We start from the raw sequence: 17,098 nt of genomic DNA on the forward strand, positions 1-17,098 counted from the left end.
TTAGAACGTTGGATAACATTCTGTCAAGGTTCTCTAACGTGATAATTCTTTCAGTAACGTTGATAGAATGTTCATTCAGAGTTAACTGGTCTCATATACATTTCTTAAAACTTTACCGCAAAGTTTCTATTTGTATTATTTACATTGTTTATAGAATACATTTGAAACATTTTGGTTGGACATTCGTGGTCGTCAAAAATACAATTTCCATAATGTCTGTGACTGTGAAATAATAAAAAAGAACTCTCCCATTACAAAGACAAATTGGACGTTTTAAAGCTCAGAAAACATTTCATAATTTAATTGTAACGTTAGCAAGAAGTTCTTGTGTTAGAAGCTGGGAAGACGAACACTGCAACATATTTATGATTTAATATTTAATTTAAAAAAGATTAATTTATCAATCTGCAATGAAACATAAAAATTGTGCCAGTATGGCAATGGTGGAACATCCCATTTAGAGATCAAAAATATCTGACCTAGCAAAGCCACAACTGACCAATCGGAATCAAGTGTTCCAGAGAGCCATTAAACACAGAAAAACTTCCAGAATAGTAGTGACCTAAATAAATTTTTCAGTAATGACAACCAAACCTGATTATGATTGACATTTTCCTCTGGAACACTTTAAAAAGAAATATCTCAGTGCAGATGAAATTCTAAAGGCCCTTACATTTCAATCTTACAGCTGATTTCTTATCGTAAGTTAAGACAGGGCAGTGAAAGCTGTTTTGAACAGATTTACAAAACGAGGTCAGTGTTTGGACGCATTTATGTGTGTGTGCTTCATTTGAGAGTACACTTTAAACCTGAAGCTCTCTTATCTCTTGTGTCTGCCTGGGAAAAGAGAGTAATATCACATCTAAAACACAGCTCTGCTCAAATCAGGTTAGTGTTGCGAGAACCCGACTCTCACAGAGGCTGCTAAAAAAAATCTGCATAATCCATACTGCACATTGATGGCAGTCCATGAATTGTTTTAAACAATTATAATTATCCTTTTTATGTAGGCTGTCTAATGTGCTTAAAAGACAACCAGCAAGGTTTTAGGCCAGTCTGTGGATTTCAGCTGCTGTGAAAGCTCAGTTAAAACACCCGTGTCATCCTCTAAGCTCATAAAGAGGAATTAGAAAGGCCTGTCAGCAGACATCCACAACCTACAGTTCACCAATAGTCTCACTCAGGGCTATTAATAAACTCATATGGACAGACTGTTGCTCCCTTTAAGGCTGTATTTAGCATTAAGGCTGTAACCTCATCCGTTTCTGCAGAGACCTAAACCAGTTTTTAATGTAGTGTGTTTTACTGGCCCCACAGCAACAAAGTGCATTTGTGTTTCCAGGGAGACTGTATACATAGGTGTTAAATCAAATAATTAAAAATATCAATAATACAAATTAAACGAAACAGAGTGCAGCGTAATAAAATAAACGTGAACATGTACTAAACATTAAAATAAATGACAACAGCCTCTGTAGAAAATGAGACTAAACATCTATAGACCCTCTCAACTGAACTTTCTTCGTTCTACCAGGTGTCCAACCCACTGATTTACAGCCCTTTAAGATGGTGACATTGCAGCAAAAGAGTCTAATTCATTGCTAATTTGCAATTACCGCTCTTGGCATCAGCACATTGTGGCAGAAATTAATGAACAATTAATGGGCCTAAATGAGACAATAGAGATGCTCATTGATCTTTATGCACTGTAGAAGTGAATTCACTTCAGCTGTAAGTCACGCACAACTATGACTCACTTACCAAAAGCACACATACACACTCAAAAGTGCTCCAAAATGAATGCCAGTAATTCAATTAAGTGCTAAAATACCAAATATCTTCCCTTGTCCATTCTTTCTCCGTTTGTGTGTGTGCGTGTTTGTGAGAGTGATTTAATGAAGCTGTGTGGTTGGGTTGGTTTAACCTAATTTGAGTAACTCCTGTTCTCTTGGCTTAAAATTAAGTCTCCAGATTTCCCCCTGCACCATCATAGTTGGCTGTTTTCTGCAGTCTGCTTTCTTGATAAGGAGTCCCACATCACCTTTTGAGTACAGAGTAAGTGACGTACAGAATAAACAACTAACTTTTATGATATGTTGTGCAGTCAAGACTATCAAATAGGCTACACAAAGACCCAAATACAGTTATGTTACAACTGACAGAAGCTTGTTTTGAAGCTGAAACATGTTAAACTGTATAACTCCCTGACACTTACACAACACCATTTAGAACAGCTCATAAACATGACGCCGAATTTCACTCTTTGACAAATAAAAATCCAAGGACAGAAGGTAGGAGGGGAAGAACTGATCGGTAAACGTTGGGTCAGAATGCAGTACAGTTTTGATTAATAGCAGAATGTTTAATGGGAATTGAGGGAAATGTGCATCAAGCTGGGCTCTGCCAACCACATAATTACAGCAATATAAAAGAGCAGAGTGATCGTATGCTGCAGTGCCATGCCCCAGTGCCCAGTCTGACAGAGCACACCACGCCATTAAACACTGCATTACAGATACCTCGCTGAGGTGTATTCAGCTCTCACTACAGGACAGGGCTGATTTAAAAGCCATTTTGTGACATCTGACCAAGTCGGAAATAAAATCTGCCAGCGCTGTGTATTGTATGGGTGTGATGCAAGTTAAATCATCTCTTTTTGCTGCATTGCTCTGCTGTTCATTTTGTATATGATAGATACCAATGTCAGCTGCAGGTTAAGAAGAGGTGGGTGGCAATGATGTAAACTAAAAATGGCATCCCATGGAGCACTATTTAAAACTTTGGATTTGGCCTCTAGCCGCCCTGTTTTGTGATCTCAAATAGTACCTGAAATTCTCACTTTTCTATTAATATTAAATGAACTCACTCTGTAAGACAAGCCAAGAGTTTCCAGTTGGCATCTAATTTAGACAGAATATGGATGTTCCAGTTAAAAGCACTTAAATACCGCTGTAATCTCATTAAGTAAAAAAACATACATATATATATATATATATATATATATATATATATAGAGAGAGAGAGAGAGAGAGAGAGAGAGAGAGAGAGAGAGAGAGAGAGAGAGAGAGAGAGAGAGAGAGAGAGAGAGAGAGAGAGAGAGAGTAGGAATTGTTTTGATTTCAAATTTTAAAATGTATGCTCAAAAGTTATTATGATCATGTTCATTGAGACAGCAGTTAGGCACAGACAAATTTTGGCATGGAGATAAATAATCATTTTTAACAGATGGGCCCCTCAAGACTGTCGATGCACATGAGAAAGTTCTTATTCACTGAAGGCTAATACAGCCACTGTTGATGTTTAGAGGCTGTGTCAATCTGTTGATGCCCCACTGATGTGGTCTGTATCCCGATAAGCAAAACTTCGAGGGAAGATGCCGATATTTCCAGCAATGTGTCCTTCTAACCACTCATCATTCACTGCAAAATGGAAAAAAAAATACTTGTCTTAACCCATCACTTGTGTGTAACATTAATAACAAAATGAAAAACAAAATGAATAACAAAAAGATACCCATATGTTTATGTACCTTCACTCAGAATGTCAATTGTGTCGCCTTCACTGAATTCTAAATCCTCTGGGCCTTGTGCACTGTAGTCATACAGTGCCACCATCTGATAGAGAATGGCCCTGTTGGCCAGAGGTTCCTCGTTCTTGGGACAAGATGAAAAAAAAAAGGTTGCCACCATATAAAAAATTGCATAATAGATTCATAATAGATCAAAGTTCATGGAGTTTAATAAAAGGTTTAAGGTTATACATTGATTTCCTCAAATGTTGAAAACACTGTGATTGTGCAAGCACTAGCTCTATCACTGGCAGAACATTTTGGCAAGATAAGCTAACCAAACTAGAATTTTGCAGTTCTGTTTGTTGACAGCAGTGGTACAAAATGTATATTAATGGGATAGTAGACCCAAAAATGAACAATTTGTCATCATTGTCTTACCCTCATGACTTTGCAAAGCTGTATGAATTTCTTTCTTATGATGAACACAAAATAAGATATTTAGAAGAATGCTGGTTATCAAACAGTCAATGGTGCCCACTGACTTCCATAGTATTTCTTGACCTACTACAGTATAAAAGTCAATGGGAACCAACAACTGTTTGATTCTTCAAAATTCTTCATAATGTCTTCTTTTGAGCTTAACACAAAAAAGAAACGTATACAAAACAGATTTGGAATGACATAAGGGTGAATAAATGATGACAATTTTCATTTTTGGGTGAACGATCCCTGTAAGTCACTGATGGTAATTAGTCAAAAATGGCAATTTGTTTACCTGGCACCAAATCTGGGCACATCCGTATTCAGCCACATCTTCCAGGCTATCCAGTCTATCATCACCATTTAGTGGTGTTAGTGCTCTGGTGCCATTCCTTCTGTGTCTGTGAGAGGAAGTAGTGGTATGCGTTAGAGATGTAAGGGTGTGGGGGTTTGTATAATGAAAAAATGTGACCAGAGTTCTAACATACTTTAAAGCTGGGAATTTATGGCAACTAAAAGCAGGTCAAGTAGACTGCAGGTCTGCAATATTACCTGAGGCGAACGTTCATTGGAGGCTGTCCTAATTTTTCAGTGATTTTGTCTTGCAGATCCAGGAAAGAAGTTTCTAAAGGGACTCTCAGAGCCATGGTATATGAATAGTGCACCTTGACTATGACTGATCCAGACTCCTGAGGTGAAGTTTGAGCCTGAGAAATTGGGGTTGGGGGGGGGGGGGGGCACATCTGAGGTTAAAGCTAAGATAACAGAGCTACATATGATCAGTTCACTGGAAGGTGTAAGCCAAGTGAATATGAAGTTACAATACAATACAAGAACTTGAAATTTCAATTTCAAATACTACTTTTCCATATTACATTTGCAAAAGTTATTTGCATATACAGATATAAGTTTTGTCACAAGGTAATGAGGTTTCCCTGCCAGACAGTGGCCTCAAATAGTCCCCTTTTCAAATTTTTATCAGCTTTCTTTTGCTCCCTTGGGTGTATTCCTGACTGAATCAGGCCAAATCAAAGGCCTGCTGCCTCAACACTCCACTCCACTTCATGTCTGAGTCACAAAACTCATTCAAAAGATCTCGTCTCACACAAAAGATCAACCATGACGGCCACTGCATTAATCATGCTCTGCTTCTATTTCCATCTTCAGTACATGATACTGTCAGAAATGCTGGCTTTCAGGCTTGACAAATTGGACAAGGAGATAAAATAAATTTGCAGAAATATATTAAGATATAAGCACAGAGGATGCAGCCAAATATGTGAATAGACCTGGGGTCTTATTTATCAACCGTGCATAGTCATGAAATGTTATCATATTTTGTCCTTATATTTACACACATCCTACATATAAGGATAAGCTGGTAGACACTTTACATGAAACTTCTTACGCACACATCTGTTGATAAACCATGTCTTTCAAACCACGCTGATAGACCACAAATCTGTGTCCTTTCATTCAATGAACAAATCATTTTTAGTAATTTAAGTTTATTGTTTTAAAGTCGCTTAATATTCAGTAATATCTCTGATTGTTGAACAAAACTTGAACTGAATAAATAAAGATAAACTGACTGGCAAAAACAGATTGTGTGGGTAAAATAAAACGCTGGAGTTTCCATTCTAAAGGGATCACTGCTTTGCCCTGCCACAAGGTCAGCATTCTTTCATCATTTTCAAGTGTGTTTCGTTACTCACCTGCTGTGTAGGGACGCGGGTGGAGTTGCCGGTTGTAGGAGGAGTTGTGTGGGTAGCAGCGGCATAGGAGGGCTGCAACTCTACAGGAGAGAGGACGAAACTTACAGTACATTCTCCACAATAACAGTACAGTCATTTCTGCTTTTTATTTTTAGAACAGTTAAAGGAGAGACAGGAAATGCACATAAACTGCACATAAGGGCATCACGCAAACATGCTGGAGCATGTGCAGTATTTAAACAATGCCAGTGCAATTTTAATAATGACATCTATCAAATATTATAAAAGAGAAAGTTTACAGATGATATCATCTTTAGTTTTTTATGATAATATATATTTATGAAATAAAAGAAAACACACACACACACACACACAAAAACTTAAGACATTAACAGTTTCAGTTTAAATGTGTCTGTTTTATCTGAATTATTTTCTGTACCTAAAGAACGTTGAGATGGAGCTTGTGGTCGATTTGGGGGTTTTAGGGCTGGTGGAAGTGGGATGCCATTGGCAAGTTCCTTCAAAGAAATATAAAGAAAAAATCAATAAATATGGGACTTTAATTCAGATTTAGACCATCAGAGACTATAGAATAAGGTCACTGCTAATCCAGTATGCCAAGCAAGGAAACGTAGATCCATTTTTTGCTCAATTAATCATCACATATCTGTCAGAATTGGTAACATGAGGCTGTAAACTTTAAAACCCTTTTTATTTTCATGATTGCTTTTCTTTTCTTCACAAAGCTACTAAAAGTAATTGTGTGCTGAGGCAAAGCGCAGTCTTTGCCAAATCTCTGTGGTTTATAAAGTGTGTAAGCACATTTTTAGACTAGAATTAAAAAGCTTTTAAAACTGTCTTCTTTCATAAAGCTCAACATACTGAATAAGAGAAAAGCTGGGTAAGACTTGGCAAATACCAAGACACTATAAAAAAATAAAATAAAACACACTTTGTGGCAAATGAAAGAGTTCATATAAGGAAGTTAAAAAACAAACAAACAAAGGGACACTTACAATTCGCTTGGTTTTCCCCTTGTTTTTCTTGCCCATGGGTTCAAGCAGGAACTTTGGAACCAGACCTTTCTGATATTTGTAAAGTTAACAAAGAGAAATATCCAAGTCATTAATCTATATTCTGTCAAATGTTTAATATCATAAATCATATTGATGATGCCACTTCAACTGCTTTTGTGAATGTCAGAATAATAATAAAAAAACGAGACTATAAAGTTGAAAAACATTCAATGTGCCACCAAATCCTCTGTAACAGTCCATCATACTCTACAAAGAAAGAGCATCCCACCTTTCCATCATAAATGACGACTGCCAGTCCGTCCTTGTCATCATCACTGTACAAAAACACTTCTGCTCCTGCAGGCACCGTCAGCTCCCCTGCCCCTTTTGCCACATATGCACTCTTCGTTATCATGTAACGAGAGTCCCTATGCAGGAATAACATATTCAGCTTAATTAGGAATACTTTGTGCTTAAATTTAGCATAGTACAATATATTATATCTGTGTATTAAGCTGGTCTTTATATTTCCTGTATATTGAATACTTACTGGCCATCTTCTACCTTTGGCTCATAGTACCCTGGTTTCTGCAGAGACATACATAATGTCTAGTTAGAAACCAAAAACCAAAATTTGACAGGTGTAGTATATCAGGTAGTAACTGTACCTGTGGTCTGAGAGGATCAAAACCTCTGAAGTCATCATTTGGAATCAAAGAAGTGATGACCTGCTCAAGATAACGTTACAAATATTGGTTGAGCCACTGACTTAGAGCATGTTACTTGAAACAGGAAACATTTGCATTTTTAATGTTCTGCATACATGCCATTCCATGTGTTTGTTTGTAATATTTGACTTTGGGCACATTGGGTTTTTCCAGTTTTCAACTGTATCACTTCTTTTGTGTTTGAATGTCTTATGCTTTAATAATATTGGATTTTGCATCTTATAGTTAATTTCCAAACAGCTTTTAAAGCAACTGTACAGTGCGAAGATGCGAGTCACCTTAGCTTCACCCAAGAAGTCCCTCGGTTTAAGCTGGTCTACCTCCTGTTTCCTGGGACGGAACACTTCACCCTCAGGAACCAAGAGAGGCTCCAAAACCTCTCTCCTCTGGGAATTAAATGGACATTTCAGTTTAGTGTTGTCAGCGAAAAAAACACAGGCTGCTGAAATCATCACAATCTACTGCGTTCAGTGATCCATTATCAGTAAAAGAGCAATCATAATGTAGCAGGGATCTCTTGCACTAAGAGAGAAAAAAACTTTTCCGTGTCCTCTTAGCATTTTCTTAATAAAATGATAACATAGGTCTTACAGAAATAGCCTCTAGAGCTATGTCTATCAAGTTGCTCCGGCCCGCTCCTCTCTCCTCTGAGGCCGCCGTCAGAATTTCCCTGGCTTTGTCCCATTGCTGCAGTCTAGAGTGGACGGCTGCTGCATTATAAAGGACCTACGAGTGAAAAAAACCCCACACAAGTTGTACACACTGTTCATTACAAAATTCAGTTAAAAAAAACAAAAACAAAAACTTTTATTTAGCAAGTACAGTATGCATAAAATCGAGACAGTAAATACATTTAAAATGTTATAAAAGATTTTTAGATTACTCTCTGTTCAATGATTTTTTTTTTTTAAATGATCAAGTTCCACCAAAATATTAAACATCACAACTGTTTGTCACTGTGATAATGAATGTTTTTTGAGCAGCAAATCAGCATATTAGAATGATTTCTTAAGGATCATAGGACACTAACCAGTTATTTTACATTTTAAATTATAATAACATTTCACAATATTACTGATTTCACTGTATCTTTTTTTATCAAATTAATACAGCCTTGTGTGTGTGTGTGTGTGTGTGTGTGTGTATACACATCTAAAGTAACATTATAGTTTTAACTGCACTCTTGGGAAACTGTAAAGTAATTCATTTCCTTGAACAGGACTCATTATTCCGTCACCTCTATTAAAGGAAATCACATAAACCATACCTATAGTACATATTCCTCATTTCTAACAATGGACTAGTGGTGCAAATTTAGCTCTTTGGCTCTGTGAAATTTCTAAAAAGCAAACGTTTCTATTTTTCAGCTAATAGGCTTTTGAGGAATAGAAAGGTTGTCTGTTCAGAAATCTGTTCAGGCTAACCTGAGCTTAACCTGACAACTGAGGAATGCTGGATATGTCTTATCTTCTTTCACCCTGGCATTTGACATTGCATAACCATGGAGCTTTTTCACTCAGCCCTCAAAGAGGCCTTGTGACGGATATCTGAGCAGGTGAACCCCATCAACGTTCATGTTTAATGGCAGAGCTGACACTAAGCTAGATAGAAAAAAATGTGCAATAAATTCAAACAATCATACTTTTATATATGGTTTTGGTTGAACTTTTTTTGCACATACAAAGAAAAATATGCTTATGTTCTGACCTGCCAGGTGTACAATTTAAAGCGAAGACCCAGCTGTTTGTAGTCAATAACAGGGTTTTCCCTCATGAATTTCTGCGCCCATATACAATCAGCCAATGCCTCCTCCAGCCTGGTGTTAAGAAAAAGTGACACAGACAGAAATATAAAGAGAATGTGACAGGGAGAGAGCAAGAGAACAAAGAGGTAGTGTCAGATCAAAGTAAAACAGCTGTCCAGGACATCAACTTTAAACAAAAGAAGTCAATGTTTGAGATGTTTGTGTTGCATCACGCTGTAGCGTACCAGACGGACTAGTCTGCTCATTCTTAGAGAGACAGTATCCTCACCTATTTGCCATCATATGAACGGCAGACCTCTGAAAAAATCCCACAGCAAGACATGAATCCTTTGCGATTACCTGGTCGAGAGCCTAAAAGACATTATTTGACACCGTCAAAGTCATCTCAAAAAACATCTCGTTTTTATCTAACAAACACATAAAAATTACAGTTTATGTTTCCGATTTCTGTTTTTTAACTACCTTGAAATGCCTAAATTATTAACTAAGCAAAGGGTTTTCAAATTGGGTAAAGGGGGCCCCCAGGGGGCCACAAGGCAGCACTGGGGAACCATGGATAAATTATATCATTATATAATAATAATAATAATTGTATTTAAAATTTATTTGTGGGGAAAATACAAATATATTATTAAAGATAAAATACATAATCTAAAATAAATAAAATACATAAAATACATTTAAAAAACAAGATATTTAATTAACTTCCTCAACAACTTTTTAAAAAGAAACATAATTCTAATTTCTAAATCTGTAAACTCATAAATAACAAATAAATTGATATTAAAATAAAAAGTAGGTCTATTAAGATAAATTGATATGACAATATTAGAGTTAGAATACTATTGTCTACATTTATAATAATCATTTTCACAGTGCAAATTAGGACTTTATACATTCAAACACACAGCTGCCTTTTACATTTTAGGATGGCACAAGGATAATCGTATTTTGTCAATTTTTCTAAAATAGTTTAACCACCAAAGACAATGCTAAATTGCAACATAAAGCGTAACATTTATGATTGTACCTTGATGGCCGATTCCACCTGACCCAGGGCAATGTGTGTCGAAGCAACCACAAACATAGTGCGACAGTTGTGTTCAGTGATCTGGTTGAGTTTAGTGAGAGCACCCTGCCAGTCCCGGCTGTCTATTGCTCTCACAGCCTCGTCCCACAGCTTGATCAACTCTATGTACAGCATGGCCCTCTAGAACAAAATAAAAAATAATCAACTGATATTTTAGAATAGCTCTATACCAAGATGTACTGAGAAAACACCAATATTTTGCTTGCTAACAACACTAAGAACAAAAAGATTGAATGTGACAGCTGCCCGCAAATACAGGTGAAACTATGAGCTATGCAGGTTTTTGTAAGAAAATCAAACCATAAAAGCAAAACCTAATACTACAGTAGTACAATGACTGACACTTACCACTGCTCAGAAACTGACAGAGATAAGTCAGGAACTTTGACTGCTTTCTAGAAGTGATCAATCATGAATATGAGCGTTGAACAGGTGTAAGCCAGAGTTCTTAGTGAACTCACAGGGAAGTGATTTTTGTAGTGTGAAACACAGCTGTGGTTCCTCCCACTTGCCATGCCTTCAGGAAGTCCCACATTCCCAGAAGAGAGACACAGAGACTTGTTGAGCAGCAAGTAGGGCACGTACACAATGGCTCACTTAAACAAAAATGTGTTGTGTAAGGAAATTTAAGAAAGACAATGTGCACACTTACACAATAACATATACATCACACTAAGGACAGAAACTTAAGGTTGACTGGACAAGAGTTACACAACCAGGAAGCACTTAGTTATTACCTGATGTTTATTTTAATAGGGAAACAGTCACAAAAAAGCCTGGAGGGAAGAAATTCCAGCATTACTATATTACTATTTTTACTTAACAAGATTAGATTTATCCCAAATAAGGTTATAATTACATTTAATTTACAGTATCCTAAAAACAAACAAACAAAAATGGAAACTGAGATACATTGTGCAGTTTTTTTTTTTTTTACACATTTGTAGCACATTTGTCCAGATTTGGATATCTTAAGATATATGTTGACACATGATAAACTATCTGAGATACAAGTGAAATATCCAAGAGAGCAAATCTAATCTAATTTAACTATATGTACAGCAGATGGCGCTACAGATGTTTGGTAAACAACCCATCAAGGGCTCCTCCGTTCTTACAGTATTTATAGGCCTAAATAAAAAAGCTGCAAATATCGATGGTTAGTCTATACCCAGAAGACAATAAAAAAGAAAAAAAAAGAAAATGTAAATTACTAAAAAAATAACCTACATCACTTCGTTCATGTGTAATACATTAAGTTTTGTTATATGTGTTGCAAACATTTTGAAGCCTGTGTTCTTCTCCTTCTTGTTTATTACCAGTAGTAGTGGTGCTTCCTTTCTGAACGAATCGGGGGTTGTGAATGAAACTTAAAAAAAAAAAAAAATCATTTGTTTGCATGCTTACAAATGTGAATGATCCAAAGACTTCCTCATTATAACACACACAAGACACGTGTCGCCACCTTCTGGTTAGTAACGACCACTGCAGAAATGGTCACTGAACAAATTAGTGAACAAATCCTAATCTCCATCATTACCACATTTAGGACTGGACTGTTGACGTCATTATTAAACAACTCTGTCTATTATGGATCACATTTGCAGTTTCCACTTCTCTTGCTGATAACAGATATAAAAAATTTAGATCATGTTTTTCGCATTGTGAAGAATTAGGGCAGCCTTTTTGGAGAGAGAGAGATGGTTACAGTCCGGGGAGGTTGAGCTCCCACGACGTCCGAAATCGAAAATAATTTTGGTATTTTCTCGGATTTAGATTTTTTTTTTTTTTCCACAAGGTCTTTTGAAAATAAATAAATAAATAAATACATATGTGAAGATGCTTTCCGTCTAAGCCCAATTTTTTCCAGTAGAAGAACGAGGAAAACCCTTGCGTACATCGTAGAAATTACAAGAAAAGTTATTTTAATCCATGAAGACTTTTACTTTGAAATGTTTCTTGGAACCTCGTTGAAATTGACTTTTATTTTGAAACTATTGGCTACGTTATTGTTTAACTGACTGCGAAGCTGCTAATCATTGCTTAGAAATTTGACAACCTTTAACATAAGCACCGTACTCTTGACCCAGTTGGCGATAAGCGCTTGTCTGTAACGTTTATAGACGACTCGTAAACAATGGCACAGGTCACATGACAGCTGACATGATCACATGACAGTCAATAACCTTGTGATTAATTCATGAAACTTTGCTAGATTTCAGGCTTGATGTCTGGGGTCTCTGTGAGAATGGCTGCTAATGGGCTTTTCCTGGGATTCATGTTGCTGATCTTCGGTGGAAAAACCGAGACACGTTTATCTGTGGCAAGTTCTGTTCTTCAGTTCTTCTATATTTGTCTGTTGATTTATGACAGTGTATTGCTAACTGTTTCAGTTGTTTTCTTACAAATCTCTCCGTTCTTTTGTCCTCTTTGGAATGTTTTTTTTTATTTCCCTCTTGGGGGCGTTTTCTTTTTTAGAAGGAAAAGCTTAACAATGAAGCCATCTCATCTCACAGAGACCTTGCTCCTGATTTCAAGGAAAAGTATTTTAAACAAATTTTAGACCACTTCAATTACAACAGCCTTGGCAATGGCACATATGATCAGCGCTACCTTATTACAGGTGATGATAATCTACCACACTATCATCTGTTAGAACTTTTATGATCTTTTTTCAATTATATCCATACTGAGTGAGTGCATTGTGTGTGTTGTAGATCAGTACTGGAAGAAAGGCAATGGACCTATTTTCTTCTACACTGGGAATGAAGGGGACATATGGGAGTTTGCACAGAATTCAGGGTTCATCACAGAGCTGGCAGCAGTGCAGGGAGCCTTGGTGATATTTGCTGAGCATGTAAGATTTTCATGTAACTGTTGAATCATATGATCATGGAGGAAGTTAGACAAGTTGGGACCGTTCACTCAGTCTTTGAGGTCAGGTTTATGCAGTCATACAGTCTATAACTGTCTACTAATCTTAAGCTTTGCTTTAAACTCTAGAGGTACTATGGAAAATCTCTTCCATTTGGGAAGGATTCATTTAATATCCCTGCGGTGGGGCTGTTGACGGTGGAGCAGGCCCTGGCTGACTATGCAGTCATGATCACAGAGCTGAAGAAGGAACTGGGAGCTCAGAAATGTCCAGTCATCGTCTTTGGTGGAAGGTGGGTTCTCAGTGAGCTTTTTATTTTGATGAGAAACATATCATCTTCTGATGTGTGTGTATATGTGTGTGTGTGTGTGTGTGTATATGTATATATGTGTGTATATATCCGTACTTTTAACATAATATTATTCTATTATTATCAAGCTAAACAAATAGAATAATAACAAAAATAAAAAACAAAAACTGCCTGTACTGTATATTGGTGAAATATTTTTATAATTTAACATATTTAAACATAACATTTTCTGTTTAGTATTTAAAATGTAAAACCCTGTGATGGCAAAGCTAGATTTTCAGCAGCCATTACTCCAGTTTTCAGTGTCACATGATCTTTAAAAAAATATTTTGCTTAATATTTTTGTGGACACCATGATGCATTCTTTGAATACAAAGTTCAAAAGCACAGCATTTATATGAAATTGAAATCTATTGGGACACTAAATATTTTTTACTCTTACTTTGGATAAATGTTATGCATATTTGCTAAATAAAGTATTTTCTTTTTGTATTATTTTTTCCCCCCAAAATGTTCAAATGTTCCCAAAAGCATACCAAGGATTTCACAAAAATAAAAAAATAAGTAAAAACTGTTTTCAACATTGACATTAAGAAATGTTAATTGAGCAACATGTGACACTGAATACTGGACTAATGGCTGCTGAAAATTCAGTTTTACCATCACAGGAATATGACATTTTGATATATAATCCTTATTCTCATTTTTGTAATTGGTAGTGTATGTTATGTCTGTTTTTCAGCTATGGAGGAATGTTAAGCGTTTACATGAGGATAAGGTACCCGAATATTGTGACAGGGGCGTTAGCTGCTAGTGCTCCTATTCTGTCCACCGCAGGCCTTGGAGACTCTAGACAGTTTTTCCAGGATGTTACTGCTGTATGTTCATATTGAATCCCTTTCTTTTGTTTTAAAGCATGCCTTTATGATTTTGTATCAGCATAATATTGATTTGTTTATTCAGGATTTTGAGAAGTTTAAGCCTGCCTGCAGAGATGCCGTGCAAGGAGCTTTCCAGAAGCTCAACACATTGGCACAACTGAAAGGTATCCATTGTCATTCACTCAGAATGGATCAATCTGTTCAATCTGTGCATGCTGTTCTTAAAAATGCATTTCATTCTCCATATTTTCCCATTTATGCTTCATTTAGACTACAGACGCATCCAGTCTGCCTTCTCCCTGTGTAAAACTCCCTCCACCCCAGAGGACATTCATCAGCTGAACGGATTCTTACGTAACGCATTCACCATGATGGCCATGTTGGATTATCCCTACAGCACTCATTTCATGGGCAGCATGCCAGCCTTCCCAGTGAAGGTATTGGACTTGTCACTAGCATGAATATTCATCACCAAATGGAAAGGGGATAGCCAAAAAATAAATAAAAAGCTTTTCACCGAAATACTTCAGTGCTTAATGCAAAACCTAATGATGTTAATCAAATGTTTTTCTGATGCATACAGCAAATGAAACCATTCCAGCCCATCTGGTTCCATTTAAAGTTGCTTAGCAGTGCAGTTCCTGCAGTTGGAACTGAAGCGGTTTGATTGTGTGTCTCAAAGATAAGTCACAGTGCTTTTTACTTTTACAGGTGGCATGTGGAACCATGCTGAATGGCACTGATCTCATGTCGGCACTCCGAGATACTGTTGGTAAATGACAGCAGCTTTGCGCAGATTTCATTTTCTGTTTCTTTTTTAAATCCCTTTGGTACTGGCAAGGCTCAAATGGTTTCTGCATTAATGCTATGCCGCCCCACAGGTATTGTGTATAATTCCACTGGCCAGCTCACATGTTATGACCTCTACAGTCTCTATGTGGAGTGTGCAGATCCCACTGGCTGTGGCCTTGGCTTTAACAGCTATGCATGGGATTACCAGGTACATTGATTAGTTCTCTCTAAACCCTGGATATTAGATTTTAACACAAATGTATTTGGAGGCTGCAGAGATGACGTCATTTTATAGGCCAACACAGAAGTTTGTATCGCCCTGTTTTCAAAATGATTTTTCCATTGACTTTTGGATTATTGGAGAAAAAAAAAACCTTCCAACAAAAGTTTGATTCTTACACAATTTGTTAATCAAGATAAACGTTAAATGATCATTTATGATTTTTGAAGTCTAAAAACAACCATCACAAGTGAAAAGCTAAACGTAGACTCTAAACAAACAATAATTGGAAAAGATTGCAAGAGCACTTGATGACATATAATATTTCTGAAAACCTCTTAGCTAAGTGTTAGCAACCACCTTTTACAAGACATTATACTTTTCAGTTGCCAGTAACCACAAATAAAAATATTCCAAAAAGACCACTGACTTCAGGACGATGGAACCAGAAATTCTAAATCGTCTCCAGTTTCCAAAGTTCTTCAGTCCAAATACTTGACACTGCTTTTTAGAAATGCATGTTAAATTACTTCTGTAACTTTTAAAAGTTTAATCTGATGTATTAGGGTCATTATAGTATGAACAGACATTTCTTTCACTTGCAATTGTATATAAAAAAAAAAGTATTTGTTTTTAGGCCTGCACTGAGATCGAGATGTGCTTTGAGAGTAACAACGTTACAGATATGTTCCCGCCTATGACATTCACCGAGCAGCAGAGAGAACAGTATTGCTCGAAGAGATGGGGGGTGATCCCACGTCAAGGGTGGCTGAAGACCCAGTTCTGGGGCGATGGTAAGCTGTATCTACCAAACTGTGCCTCTTTTTTTTTTAAAGGTTTTACCTCATGATTATATACATCAGGTTCTGCTAGTCTTTGGTCCTTTTAATATTCATTGGATGCTTGCAATGAAATTCTCAGTGTTGCATCCATTTGAATTTTGTCTTCTAGATCTCTCCACCGCAAGCAATATCATATTTTCCAATGGTGATCTTGATCCTTGGGCTAATGGAGGGGTAAGACAGTTTTACTTTAAACCTTTTTTTTCCTTGCTAAAAATGATGATCTGAATAATTCACTTTAGTAATTCCCTTGTTATTGGTTGCTGTTGAGGTTTACGGAAAAAGTGTTTTGTTGTGCTTCTCTGTGAAATGATGGAATTATTTTCACCTGCAGATCAGGAAGTCACTCAGTCCATCACTGATTGCCATCAACATACCAGAGGGAGCTCATCATCTGGATTTGAGGTGCACATTTTCAGAACTTGCGTGTGAAATGAAGACTATAAAATGCATGTCATTTGGCTTTGTCATCTGATCATTCTGTTTGTTTGGGGTGTTTCTCCCCGCTCAGGGAGTCCAACCCTAACGATCCGGAGTCTGTGGTTGTGGCTCGGAAGAAGGAGTCTGAAATCATTGCTCAGTGGGTGGAGGCAGCAATGAAGGAGTCAGCATGATTCATTTTTCTGTACAATTTTTTATTTGCATTGTAAAATATTGATTAAAACCATTTATTTTCCACAGAAATGGACATTAAAAAGCTACATTTAAGAAATATGAACGTCAATAAAAAGAAAGGGAAAAGAAACATGTACAAACTCACTCTTATGTTTCATTAAAAGGAATATGTCTAGCTGTACCACATATCACTTGTCTCATCACACCCGTTTTACAATATTTTTTTATAAGTTCATGTCACATCTTTGGTGTATGAAT

At 36.7% G+C, this 17,098-nt stretch overlaps 2 protein-coding genes across 2 annotated transcripts; one reads left to right on the forward strand and one right to left on the reverse strand.

Moving 5' to 3' along the window:
- Nucleotides 1-3,076: 3,076 nt before the first annotated feature.
- LOC113049300 (NADPH oxidase activator 1) lies at nucleotides 3,077-10,798 on the reverse strand. The gene is made up of 16 exons (XM_026211519.1): nucleotides 10,654-10,798; nucleotides 10,246-10,425; nucleotides 9,484-9,566; nucleotides 9,158-9,266; nucleotides 8,042-8,176; nucleotides 7,729-7,836; nucleotides 7,391-7,450; nucleotides 7,273-7,310; nucleotides 7,012-7,150; nucleotides 6,723-6,791; nucleotides 6,146-6,224; nucleotides 5,707-5,786; nucleotides 4,544-4,698; nucleotides 4,287-4,392; nucleotides 3,530-3,653; nucleotides 3,077-3,419 (listed from the first exon to the last, which is right to left on the reverse strand). Exons 2-16 carry the CDS (start codon nucleotides 10,417-10,419, stop codon nucleotides 3,313-3,315), a joined length of 1,566 nt encoding a protein of 521 aa, XP_026067304.1. The 5' UTR covers nucleotides 10,420-10,425; nucleotides 10,654-10,798; the 3' UTR covers nucleotides 3,077-3,312.
- A 1,565-nt stretch (nucleotides 10,799-12,363) lies between these two features.
- Nucleotides 12,364-16,972, forward strand: dpp7 (dipeptidyl-peptidase 7). The gene is made up of 13 exons (XM_026211520.1): nucleotides 12,364-12,628; nucleotides 12,784-12,928; nucleotides 13,023-13,162; nucleotides 13,309-13,472; nucleotides 14,233-14,368; nucleotides 14,454-14,535; nucleotides 14,642-14,808; nucleotides 15,083-15,143; nucleotides 15,253-15,371; nucleotides 16,021-16,177; nucleotides 16,335-16,399; nucleotides 16,560-16,630; nucleotides 16,737-16,972. Exons 1-13 carry the CDS (start codon nucleotides 12,533-12,535, stop codon nucleotides 16,837-16,839), a joined length of 1,506 nt encoding a protein of 501 aa, XP_026067305.1. The 5' UTR covers nucleotides 12,364-12,532; the 3' UTR covers nucleotides 16,840-16,972.
- The last annotated feature ends 126 nt before the right edge of the window (nucleotides 16,973-17,098 follow it).

This window comes from Carassius auratus, chromosome 30, assembly GCF_003368295.1.
Source record: "Carassius auratus strain Wakin chromosome 30, ASM336829v1, whole genome shotgun sequence".
In the NCBI taxonomy this organism is placed as follows: Eukaryota; Metazoa; Chordata; class Actinopteri; order Cypriniformes; family Cyprinidae; genus Carassius; species Carassius auratus.

Excerpts from the sequence above, each read along its gene's own strand:
- LOC113049300 (XM_026211519.1), bottom strand. The coding sequence starts at position 10,419 with ATGCTGTACATAGAGTTGATCAAGCTGTGGGACGAGGCTGTGAGAGCA. Across the intron at positions 7,451-7,728 it reads ACTTCTTGGGTGAAGCTAAG|GTCATCACTTCTTTGATTCC; the intron begins GTGACTCGCATC and ends TATCTTGAGCAG. Across the intron at positions 6,792-7,011 it reads TCGTCATTTATGATGGAAAG|AAAGGTCTGGTTCCAAAGTT; the intron begins GTGGGATGCTCT and ends TACAAATATCAG.
- dpp7 (XM_026211520.1), top strand. The coding sequence starts at position 12,533 with ATGTCTGGGGTCTCTGTGAGAATGGCTGCTAATGGGCTTTTCCTGGGA. Across the intron at positions 14,369-14,453 it reads TTTTCCAGGATGTTACTGCT|GATTTTGAGAAGTTTAAGCC; the intron begins GTATGTTCATAT and ends TTGTTTATTCAG. Across the intron at positions 14,536-14,641 it reads CACATTGGCACAACTGAAAG|ACTACAGACGCATCCAGTCT; the intron begins GTATCCATTGTC and ends TGCTTCATTTAG.